The 12,786-nt window shown below is 42.9% G+C and overlaps 1 protein-coding gene across 3 annotated transcripts in view; it reads left to right on the forward strand.

Annotated features, from left to right (window-relative positions):
- RANBP17 (RAN binding protein 17) overlaps nt 1–12,786 on the forward strand; it is a 219,227-nt gene that overhangs the window by 135,280 nt on the left and 71,161 nt on the right. For all 3 annotated transcript variants that reach the window (XM_056856025.1, XM_056856026.1, XM_056856027.1), the window contains exons 17-19: nt 4,804–4,867; nt 4,957–5,065; nt 10,754–10,857. In XM_056856025.1, the coding sequence (XP_056712003.1) occupies nt 4,804–4,867; nt 4,957–5,065; nt 10,754–10,857 (277 nt within the window). The remainder of the gene's footprint in view (nt 1–4,803; nt 4,868–4,956; nt 5,066–10,753; nt 10,858–12,786) is intronic.

Genomic DNA, 12,786 nt, shown 5'->3' on the forward strand with positions numbered 1-12,786 from the left:
TCCAGGTACTAGCTGGAGATCTCCTGCTATTACAACTGATCTCCAGCCGACAGAGATTAGTTCACCTGGAGAAAATGGCCGCTTTGGCAATTGGGCTTTATGGCATTGAAGTCCCTCTGCTTCCCAAACCCTGCCCTCCTCAGGCTCCACCCCAAATACCTCCCGCCAGTGGTGAAGAGGGACCTGGCAACCCTACTTATGCCTTTTATTTTTGTTGAAATTGCTATTCCCTTTATCCTGGATCTAGGTGCAAGCGTGCTTCTGCTAGCTAGGGTAGACATAGCACTGGGCTAGATGAACCCACTGACTTTGTGAGTGTCATTTGTCCATATGTTCTGAGTAATCCCCCAGCTTGGCCTGTCTTTACCCTTATGGGCATTACTATTCCATTCATCCTGAATCTAGGTGCAAGCATGCTCACAGTGCTGTACTTCTCTCTTTTTCTTACTCCCTCCTTCCAGAACAAGCTATGTAAGTCATTTTCAAGTTGACAGGTAACTTAACTATGTTACAGAAAAGAGCATGATGTGAACAGAACTCCCAATTTGTATGCAAAACTGGTATTAGCTTTGCCAATGAGATGATTTGGGGAGGGGAGCAACTTTGAAATGAACAATATTTTGAATAAATAAAATTCAGTTACTCGCTTTATTCAATGTATTTTGACCCCCCCCAACCGAGTACTGTATCTTTTTCTAGTTTAGATGCCGCAGCATTATAGAGCTAGCCGAAATACCATTTCACTTTACTCTCATGTGTTAGTATTAGTTAGGTTTAAAATTGTGTTCTTTGGCAAATGAAAAAAGAATTCAGAAGTATTAAGACACCCACTTTTGTGCTGGAATTTAATATGCAACTTTTTATTGGAAAATAATCGTCCTTGTCTGGCAAAATCCACCATGCAATATTTCTGTTAGTAGGCATAATGTAATAAAGGCAGGGAGGGCTATTTATCACAACAAATTTTGAGGATTTCAGGATTCTTTTTATTATTTTAATATATTTCTTTGGTATTAAATCAGAAAAATGATAAATTACACCTGTCGAGGCTGTTTTTCTTTTTTTCCTTTTGCTGGAAAATGATGTACAACCCAATTTTGCTGGTCATTTTGGCTTTTAACCATGAGTATTTCTCCTCCCCCTCCCCATTTTAAAAGCTTAGCCAATAGATTTTTAAAGAAGAATTCTGAAGTACTTCTTATTTCTTCCATATGAAGTGTTTATAAATACTTCCTGGTATTGCAGACTTTGATCTTTTAAACATGATGTTAGTTTTCCAGAGCAACTTGGTGGTTGTGCCGCTGACTTAACACAAGCTATACTGCTAAGGATTAAGCCACTGTGGTAGACTCACACATCAGGTTTTCGTTACATCTTAGAAGCGTTGTGTTTAGAGACCATGTCCAGGGGGCCCATTTTCAGCACACAGGGTACATTAAATTGTGATTAATTTGAAAGGCTAAAAATAATTAGTTTAATTTAAATGCCTGCCCATTGCTTAATTCATTCATATGCATATAATTTCCTTTCAAGAATCACGCTCTACATGTGCCTTGAAATTGGTACTTATCTTTTATTATGCATAAGGGTTATTTATTTCTACTGAGAGTCTGTAAGTTTTTTTTTTAAATCATAATTTTAGAAAAAATTAGACAAAAGAGCAAAAACTGGGGAGGGGGGAAGTATTTGAAAAGATAAAAGGCAACAAATGATTTGTGTCGCTGTCTTTGTTTTGCATTATTTTAACAATTATTCGAGGCTTGCATATTTAGAAATATATTAGTCCAATTTGATTTTAAGGCTCAGTTATTTGAATTATAAATCATTATGTCCCTTCTAGCTGATCAGTCATGGAGTAGCTTTGAATTCATTTGCATAATGGAATGTGTTACCGTTCCCTTTATGTCAACGCAGTCATGGTGCTCCCTTATGCATCCTCTGTTGTTTCTAATAATTAACTTTATCGTAACATTTCATGGAACAAAATATATACAGTTGCATCAGTGTAAAGCACGTGACCACGAAGTCTTTCCACAGTTCTGGCGAATCTACTTCCTGGGTATTTATGTTTGTTATTTTAAAGTCTTTCTTTAGATTTTAGAGAAATGTAGTATAAGTGACAAGTGTTCACAGTATGTTTTAGGCTAATAACTGATGGATCTGTAACAGTATGTACATGCGATTGTTATTAACTATCTAGTTGCCCATGGACTTCCGAAAAGGGAATGTGGATTATTTCAAGAATTGGTCTTCAGCTGGTGGGTGACCTTCAGTTGGGTTGCATCCAGATCTACATGGGCTTTGCAGGAGGCAGTACAAACTATCTTTTGGAAAAAAAGATATGTGAGTGAGTAGAGGAGGAGAGAGACAGTATGTGTGTGTGAGGAAGATTGGGGAGGGGCCGTGGTTCAGTGGTAGAGCATCTGCTTGGCATGCAGAAGGTCCCAGGTTCAATCCCCGGCATCTCCAGTTAAAGGGACAAGGTGACGTAAAATACCTCAGCCTGAAACTCTGGAGAGCCGAGTAGACAAGACTGACTTTGATGGACCAAGGGTCATATTCAGTATAAGGCAGCTTCATGTGTTCAATATTAAGAGAGGCACAGTTTAAAATAACAGCCACAATCCAAGCTAGGCACACACTTGGTCCTAGACTATAACCAAGATATAAAGAAAAATTAGAACTAGGTTGCACTTTGGAATAAATGGTGTTTCCTGGATCTGGAAAGTTGAATCCACTGTCTTTAAAAGTACCTTGAAAACTTTGCCTCCCAACCCCAAATTTAGATGAATTCCAGGTTGCAGAGTGAAGTTTCTTAGCCAAGATCAGTTTGCCCGTACAGTCTGAACTCTCCACACATCCCCCCACCCTTTGACATTATATTTTATCCCCAAAAGGTTGATTTATGCGACATACTTCAGCGTATCTGCTGTTGTCAATAGCACAGAGTTAAGTGCTTAGTGCTACATAATATGTAATTTGAGACAGGATTCCTTGCTTTGTTCCTTATGTTCCTTAATGTAACAAACACGAAGATAGGGGACAATGTCAGGACCATGGTAGCTCCTGCCTGCCTGCCTGCCGTAACTATTTTAAACAAGGAAATTACTATTTAGGTGAACCACGAAGGGGGAGATGGGATGAAGATGAGTTGAACTTTAGGCCTTGGTCACTGAGGCGCAGAGACATCTGCAAGCTGCCTGTCATCTTTGTATATGAAGACCCTCCCCCCCCACACACACACACAGATAATCGACGTGTCAGCCGTGTTGGGATGATGGCAGGTAGAGATTGCCTAAATTATGATCGTCCCTTCTCATATCCTTAATAGGGGGATGATCACTTTCATAAATTGCAAGAGTCGAACACATGAAGCTGCCTTATACTGAAAGACCCTTGGTCCATCAAAGTCAGTATTGTCTACTCAGACCGACAGCAGCTCTCCAGGGTCATACAATCATAGAGTTGGAAGGGGCTGTACAGTCCAACCCCCTGCTCAATGCAGGGTCAGCCTAGAGCATCCCTGACAAGTATTTGTCCAGCCTCTGCTTAAAGACTGCCAGTGAGGGGGAGCTCACCACTTCCCTAGGTTGCTGATTCCACTGTCAAACAACTCTTACCGTAAATTTTTTTCCCTAATATCCAGCCGATAACTTTCCGCCCTCAATTTAAACCCATTATTGCGAGTCCTATCCTCTGCTGCCAACAGGAACAGCTCCCTGCCCTCCTCTAAGTGACAGCCCTTCAATTACTTAAAGAGAGCAATCATATCCCCCCTCAACTTCCGCTTCCCAGGTAGAGGTCTTTCACATCACCTACTTGCCTAGTCCCTTTAACTGGAGATGCTGGGAATTGAACCTGGGACCTACAAACTGAGCCACAGCCCCTCCCATGACAGGCTGATCAATGATGGATGAGGACAAGCTAGAACAGGACAGAGATCCGGGGGTGGGGGGGTTGGCTTGGGCTCCTGAGAAGCAACTACAAGAGACAGGGTGACAGAGGAGCATTGGGCAGAAACCAGCCAATAGGTCGGGTCTGGCCTGACATGCGCACAGCGTGGTCAGGCGCGGCTGCATTATGGCTTCAGCTGCCCTTGCCAGAGAGGAAGTGCCTCTAGGCATGCGTGGCAGCTTCATGTGCTCATTTGTGTGTGACTGGGTACCCTGTAACCCAGATTAGCAAATGTAACTGTATTGCTGAGTTGCCAGTAAATCTGTATGAGACCCACTCAATTGGACTGTAGTCTGATTTGGTGACCTGTGAACAGCCCCTTCACAGCTTGCTGTGGCTGGTAACCCTGCAGGTAAGCTGGGACTCAACCACCCTCCATGATAGTTGGCCTCGCAAGACACTAGAAGACATTTCCCATCACTCTCTTAAAGCTCTTTATAATATCAGGTATTTTTATTACCTTTATATATTCTTCATTTCTGTAAAATGGTCTTGACCATAGAGTCTCGGGTATAATTGGCTAGACATTCCTGTTAGTTTGTTGCAGCCTTGGTTTCAGCTTTTGGAAAGTGGTCTTTGACTGTTTCCTGTTTGACTGTTTGACTGTTTCCATCAGTATTTTTTTTTAATATCCCCTCCTCTCTCTTCCTTTCTGTGTAGAAAATTAAAGATACTTATTTGTGTATTCCGTAAAACATTTCTGGACAGTATTTTTTAAAAAGCTTTTAAAATTGGTATCCTTTAATACTCTGTAATTTGTTTTACAGTCTCTGAGGACCATAAAGAAAGTTATGTTTGTGATATTCACACAATTGGCTATATAATTTTATTTCCCTTAACATCAAGTACTTATATTCTCCTTAAAAAGCTTGTGAAAATAGATGCTGTGAAGTTCATGATGCAGAATCACACAGTAGGTCTTACAAATTCATTTCAGTATTCATAATTCACTAAAAGTTTTAAGTGAATTTGACTTTTGTCTCCTTTTTCCCCCCCCACCAGAGTAAACACTTTCCTTTCTTGGGCGTCAATGATAATTACTGTCTGAGTGACCTTCGGTGCAGAACCACATTCTACACTGCACTCACACGCCTCCTCATGGTAGATCTAGGTAAGGGCTTGCTTAGAGAGTTCCTACACTGTCTTCCTGAAATGAGAAAGTCTCTCAAGATTGTTAAATAGTAAGTAATTCCTGAAAACACTGATATTTGCTCATAAATCAAAATAATGCAATGCCAAGCAATACTTAAAATATATTTATGGCAGACATTTGAGGTCTTTGGTCCATTGAAGCTGTAATTTAGCTGCTGGCTTTGGATTCAAAACTAAATGCGCTTATTAGGAAGTCAGTTTAATTGAACTCAGGGGAACTGACTTCTAAGTAAGCATGTTTAGGATCAGGCTGTTGAGTTATAAGAGCATGAGCTTTGGACACAAGATCAATTTCGTTTCCACCGAAGAACCCACATTCTGGTCAAGTGTTCTGTGCCAAGAATGAAGGGCTGGATTTAGAACATTCTGAATTTATTTTCATTGATTATAGGTTGCACTAAAGACCCATGACACTTCAGTATTTCAATGTAACAGTGCTCTTATTAAATATCAGAACTTAGAAGATTCCTCAGCAAAGTAAGAGATCTCCTAGCAGCTCCCTTATCACTCAGAAGAACAAGAGAAAGCCAAGTAAGACCTCTAAACCTCCCATACAACCCGTTGTGAAGATTGGGAGCTCTAGGTGGAATCCCATAAAAGCATACTGTCATTGTTTAAAAAAAAAACTTTGAAAATGCGAAGACAAAAATTTGCATGGGGTGCTTTTATGAAATAATCAAAATAATGTTACAGTTTTTAACTTATGATCTTGAAGGTACTTGTTAGTAACAGTCATAATATTGGAGAAGTAAGTGCAGCATATCCACAAACTAGAGAAGGGGCAACAATCCTACTGAAGAATATGGTGATAAATTACACAGTTCTAACCTGATGGACTGTGCCATTTCTTTTGTAGGTGTATTGGTTTTTTTGTATTCTTACACGCACATCCAAGTTAAAAGAAAAAGTGAAAAATTGCCGTAAAGGCCAAATTAGATGTGACGGAGGTCAACTATATTTTTTTGTCCTAGTCATATATAATAGAAAAGGGGTCTGATTTTAATATCAGAAGATGGGTGGAGTGAAGGGGCATTGCCCAAATTCCTCTTCTTTCCCAGTTGAGCTCCAATACAGTGAGCCAGTCTGGGGGGGGATGCCCTGAATTGACTATGAGATGGTAAGGTGAACAAGGAGAACAGGGTTCAGTTTCCCTCACTTAGGGTACCCATTTGAAGTAAAATATTGGAGCCTGTGGCCAGTGACCAGCCATAGCTGCCTTTGTCATGTCTTGTTTGGCCCTAAGTTTCCCTGATGGCCAAGGATCTAAACTATGTCTTTGTCTGCACAACCCTTGGCAACGTGTTGACGTCTCAGAAGGAAATAAGCTGAAAGCTACCCAAGCAACTGTGAATCACTCTCAGTTCCAATCACAAAGAAAATTGGTCTGAAATTACGCGACTACTTTTTAAATAGGCCACGGCAAGTTACGTATTACTCTGTAATTGCCTGAACAGAACATGGGCCCAACAGTCACCATAACTCTGTCCAGATGCAGTGGGACCCAAGAAGACACTATCCTTTGGTGCCTTCAGTCCATATCCCTTTCACATGAGAACCCTGCCATAATCAGTCACAAATTCTTGTATTGTCCGTGATGCCTCAAATAATTATTCAGTAACCTTTAATAGGCATAGTACAAAAGGCAGCTCATACAGATTCTCATGATCGAAAACAGATCACACAAATCCCTGATGAACAAACCAGGGCCCCTACAGAGTGTATAGTACCATGTTTCCCCGAAAATAAGACACTGTCTTATATTTATTTTTCCTAAAGAAGACACACTATGGCTTATTTTCAGGGGATGTCTTATTTTTATTAAGTATGGCCTGGGGCCGCCTGAGGGGAGTGGCCGCGGGGCGGCCGGGCTGGGAGTTGGGGCTGGGCCGGGCCTGCGTCTCAGGGCTGGACGTGGAGGGGGAGGAAGGCCCGCGCGGCCACGGCGGCCGGATCAACGAAGGCGTGACCCGTCCAAAGGCTTTTTGAAGGGCGCTTTCACACAGCCTATTTGGGGGTCGGGGGGGTCCTCTCTTCCCATCCTGCCGACCCAGCCCCAGCCTCCCCCCTTACCCATGCTGTGCCGGCCCAGGGGGAGCCGCGCCGCCTCGTCCCTCTCCGCCACCTCGTCCCTCTCACTTCAGCCGCCGCCGCCGCGCTCAGGCCAGACACGGCTGCCCCTCCATGGGCGGGAATGGCGGCCGGGTGCGGGCAACAGGCAAGGAGCCTCCTTTCAGCGGCCGCTTCCAAGGGGCGGCATTTCCCTGCCCGCCCCGCCGCCCCTTCAGCGCCGACTCGGGCTCCCTGCCCGCCGGAACGACGAAGGGGGAAACGGGCGGGGCTACAGGACGAGTGGTCTGAGGCCGAGGAAACTCTCCAGGAACAGTGAACTGGCAGGAAGTCTTGGTACGCTGCATAGCCACGCCTATCACCATGTCTTATTTTTGGGGTATGGCTTATATTGAGCAAATGGTTAGAAATCCTGCTATGGCTTATTTTATGGGTGTGTCTTATTTTCGGGGAAACACGGTACAATTAAGTATGAACTATATAAAATGTACCATATTTTGGGATTAAACAAAAGGTTTAAATAAAGGATTAAAATAATCTAACCAGCCAGCCAGACTGTGATATAATAAACAATTATAATCATGATCATTGACCATCTCAAATAATTAATTTATCCACTAACCAAGGAGAGCCATATCTTGGAGGACGAGGGAAAAGATGGCTGGGAAGTATTGTATCGCTAGTCCAACTCCCCTTTTATTCCAGAGTCCAACTAGACCGTCAACAAGCAGCCATATAAATCAGTGAATAAATTCCACAGAGCATTCTGTAAATCCGTAGGTTATGTAACTCTCCAAGGGTCTCCTCCCCCTCTGAGGTTCCATTTCATGAAAATCCACATTTGTCACTCTTAGAATCAGATTGTTACACAACTGCATCCACCATGCTCAAATGGCCAGTGAAATATAGCAGATCCACATGTCATCAACCACCTATGTTGGCAATGGCACACTGGTATAGCTGAGTGCTTGTTGTGAGGGGAAGAAGAAGAAGAGTTGGTTTTTATATGCTGACTTTTTCTACCGCTTAAGGAAGAATCAAACCGGCTTACAATCACCTTCCCTCCCCCACAACAGACACCCTGTGAAGTAGGTGGGGTGAGAGAGCTCTTAAGAGAGCTGTGCCTAGCCCAAGGTCACCCAGCAGGTTTCATGTGGAGGAGTGGGGAAACCAACCTGGTTCACCAGATTAGTGTCCGCCACTCATGTGGAGGAGTGGGGAATCAAACCCGGTTCTCCAGATTAGAGTCCACTGCTCTTAACTACTACACCACGCTGGCTCTAAATAAATAAAGTCTTGAGTCACAGCCTCAGTGTAAAATCCCGTTAAAAGTGGAATTGTAGTAAAGCTTAAGTGAGATGCCAGATGTCACCCTCTGACATAGCCAGGGCATTTATTAGGTATTGGTGGAGCTGTGGGGCTGTGACCCAGTGGAAGAGCCTCTGCTTTGCATGCAGAAGGTCCCAGATTCAATCCCCAGCATCTCCAATTAAAAAGAACCATGCGGTGGGTGATTTTAAAGACTTCCATCTGAGACCCTGGAGAGCTGCTGCCAAACTGAGCTAGATGGACCAAGGATCTGTTTGAGCGAACACATGAGCACATGAAGCTGCCTTCTACTGAATCAGACCCTTGGTCCATCAAAGTCAGTATTGTCTACTCAGAATGGCAGCAGCTCTCCAGGGTCTCATAAAGAGGTCTTTCACATCACCTGCTTGCCTGGTCCCTTTAACTGGAGATGCCAGGGATTGAACCTGGGACCTTCTGCATGCCAAGCAGATGCTCTACCACTGGTGTCTTCACATTCTTGATCAACTGACAGCAGCAAAAGGAAAACTGCAGTCCTGACTTAAATGACCATTCAAGCAGAATGCAGTACAGCCGTAGACAGAGGAAACCATTATATCATGCCAAAATGAAATCGATTTTTTTGGTTCTTACCGGAAAACCAGAAATAATAAACGGTTGTCCAACAACCCACTTCATAAGCTGTCGTTTTCCTGCCATTCTGTATGGCATTTCTCTGATGTATGGCATTTCTCTGAGGTACAGATACCTCTTCTTAGGAGTGTGGGAAGCCAAGCCAGACCACTTGTGCCAAGTCAGACCACTGGTCTATCTAGGCTCAGTCTTGTCTGCTCTGACTAGCAGCAGATCTCCAGGATGTCAGGCACAGAAAGGTCTTTCCTTAACATCCGCAATCTGAAATCCTTTCACTGCCGATACAAGGGCCTTTGTTCTGCAGCTGAATCGCACCCCATCCCTAAAGTTGTTCAGTTTGACTCCCAGTCCATTTTCTGTAGCTTTCTTTCCAGGGTTATTCTTTTTTCCTACCCTTGGTTGAGATAAGGGAGGCACAAATCTCATACCTGATTGAGATAAGGGAGGCACAAATCTCATAACAAATACCAGAAGGAGTAAGAGTCCAAGGCAGCCAGGACAAATGTTCTCACCCCATTGAGGCTGTCATTTATTTAAGCACATCCTCCCATGTCAATCTCTGCTTTGTGGCCACTGGCACTACACCTAATAAGAGAAGCCTTTTGCTGCTTCTGCCTATGTTATCTATTGGATTCGCTAACCTTTGCTAAGGAATCTGCAAAAGTCAACAACCATCAGTTATTTAACATGCTTTCATGATTCTCTGTTCTTTAATAAGTTCATATTATGCTTCAATGAGCTTGATGCTAATTTTTGTTATTCTAGAGCCTGCTATCAGCAGGTTGGACCCAGAATAAGGGCGCGTTCACACATGCTGAAAAATGCACTTTCAATCCACTTTCAATGCATTTTAACGATTATCTGCAAATAGATTTTGCCAACTCACACAGTAAACTCCATCTGCAAAGTGCATTGGAAGTGGATTGAAAGGGTATTTTGCCATGTGTGAAAGCGCCCTAATAAGTTTTCCACTAACGGCAAGCACTTCAATCAAAAGAACAGAACTTTCCTGCCTCTCCCACTCCTGAAGTGCTGCTGCTGGGGAACAGGGGATCCTCAGAAATGCCATGGAGGGGGGGGATCAGGGTTCTGCAGCAGGAAAGGGAAATTAGCAGAAATCGCACTTCCTCTTCCATTAGCAAAAATGCCCCAATGATGGTAATGCTGAGAGAATACTCCGGACTGGATGATTACTGAGATAGAGACTATGAGTTGTTGTGAGAATAAAAACAATACGGCAACCAGGTTTTTCTTACATAATACAAAAAGAAAGAGCTAAGCGTATCTTTATTACTACAAAGCACTAATAAGAAAAACAGAAATAACTACTTGAGTTACTAGCTAAACAAATGGCATCAGGGTGAAAGAAACCGTAACAGCCTAAAGTGGAAGCGTAAAAGGAACCTGCAGTGGCCTGGGCTACTCGGCTAGTGAGTTGGCAAGTGAATATCGGCATCCCATTCGAAAAACTTATTCTATTTAAACATTTTTCAAAACCAAAGGAATACCGAGCTTGAAGTTTTCGTGGATCAGGTGGAAGAGTTTTTTGTTTGTGTTTGTAGGCGGCATACGGTTGACAGCTGTGTCAAACTCTTAATATGATTCCACTGTGTTTTGTGTGTTTTTTTTTTTCCTACAGGAGAAGATGAAGACGAGTTTGAAAACTTCATGCTTCCCTTGACGGTTTCGTTTGAAACTTTAGCCCAGATATTCAACAATAGCTTTAAACAAGAGGAAGCAAAGGTAGGCTGCTTTGAACAATGGGGTGGAAGTTTACTGACCACAGACCAATAGAGGGAATATTTAAATAACACACTCAGCACCAGTTATAAATACATGAAAATCACTTCGGTAGAAGACTGTTAAGCATGTGCTGGCATCAGCTGTGTCACTGCCTTATGTAGACGTGTTGAACTCATTTGCTACGAGGGCCAGATATGACATCAATTTCACTTGGTCGGGCCGGGCCATGTGTACCATAAAATTTAATGCCAGGTACCAGAGATACAAAGAAAACGCAGGCAAAGCCAATTAATTATATTATTTTTACCTTTTTAAATTTAAAATACAAACATGCTTAAAACAATAACACTCTTACAGTATTTTCTTTTATTTCACAGTATTTGATAATTGACACCTCGGGACTGGGGGAGGTGGCTACCATAGCTGGCTCGTGGGCCAGATAAGAGCCATCAAGTGGCCGGATCCGGCCCTCGGGCCTTACATTTGACACCCATGGCATTATGTCTACCTTTATCCTTAAATATGTTTTCATTTAAGCTACTTGGGATATGGTTCTGATCTTCCTGTGTGGGGAGGATATGGCAGGAAATCTCCACTCAGTGTACAATTTATGAGGCAAGAAGAATCCGCAAGCTAGTAAGGAGGGTAGGGAAGCAAGAGTAGGCTGGGCACCCTGCCTATATTTCATTTATTTGCTACAGTTATCACCTTCCTGCCATTGTGCTGAGGTGGTTTACAGTTCAAAATAACTGCCCACAATATAAGACAGTACAAAAGAGGACAAGCAAGGAAGAGGGAAGCAACTAAATGTGGGTATTTACTATTCAGTAATGAATAAAAGATCCCCACGGTGCAGAGCCTCTTGGTGCAGAGTGGTAAAGCTGCAGTTCTGCAGTCCAAGCTCTGCTCACAACCTGAGTTCGATCCCAATGGAAGTCAGTTTCAGGTAGCCAGCTCAAGGTTGACTCGGCCTCCCATCCTTCCGAGGTCGGTGAAATGAGTACCTGGCTTCCTGGGGGTTCAGTGTAGATGAGTGGGGAAAGCCCATTATATAATGTGGAAAGAAAAGGGCTAATAGAACCCCTATTAAGGCATCTCAATCTATCTACAACCTCCTTGCAACTATCAGAAAGTACAGCTATTAAATTTCTCTTGGAAGATAAGAAAATATGGATATCGCGTGTAGTGGCTAAATATTTATATATTGCAATTATTAAACGCAAGTCATTACAAACAGTTTAGATTTTATGTAAATAGGATTTCATTCAGTTTCCTTTTTATTCCTGTGTATAGCACTATTGTTATTTTTTTTAATTGGTTAAACTTGCTTAAGGATATACTGAATGTACAGAATGTATTATACGATACTTGCGCCGCTTCTTTTGGAGCATCTTCTACTTTGTATATGTATCGGATATTTTACTGGTCACGGACCGTTTTAATAAACTGTACTGTACTGACTGGGGAAAGCAATGGCAAACCACCCTGTAAACATAGTCTTCCTAGTAAATGTCGGGATGTGATGTCACCCAATGGGTCAGGAATGACCCGGTGCTTGCACATGGGAATAACTTTGCCTTTTCAATGACCAAATGGAATGGCCACTGCATTAGACCATTCTTGAGAGGAGAGGAGCCAAGTGGCATTAGGCCCAAGGCAAGCCAGTGATTGGCTGTCTTGCCTCTACCTCTGCTGCAGTGAGATGCTACTCCCCCCCCCCTTTTGCTATCTGGATAGCCTCCTAATCCCTGGTCCTTTCCAAATTACCCTGAGTGATTTTGGATCCTTCACGCATGGAGCTTTATGCGCACGCACCCTAAAGTGCTGGGTGCTGAAGGGGAGGAGCAGATACAATAGAAACCGTTCTACTCTTCATCCAGTCCCCTCTTGGCTACCCTTAGCAATTTAGCAAGAGAAACTTGAGATGTG

This window comes from Euleptes europaea, chromosome 10, assembly GCF_029931775.1.
Source record: "Euleptes europaea isolate rEulEur1 chromosome 10, rEulEur1.hap1, whole genome shotgun sequence".
In the NCBI taxonomy this organism is placed as follows: Eukaryota; Metazoa; Chordata; class Lepidosauria; order Squamata; family Sphaerodactylidae; genus Euleptes; species Euleptes europaea.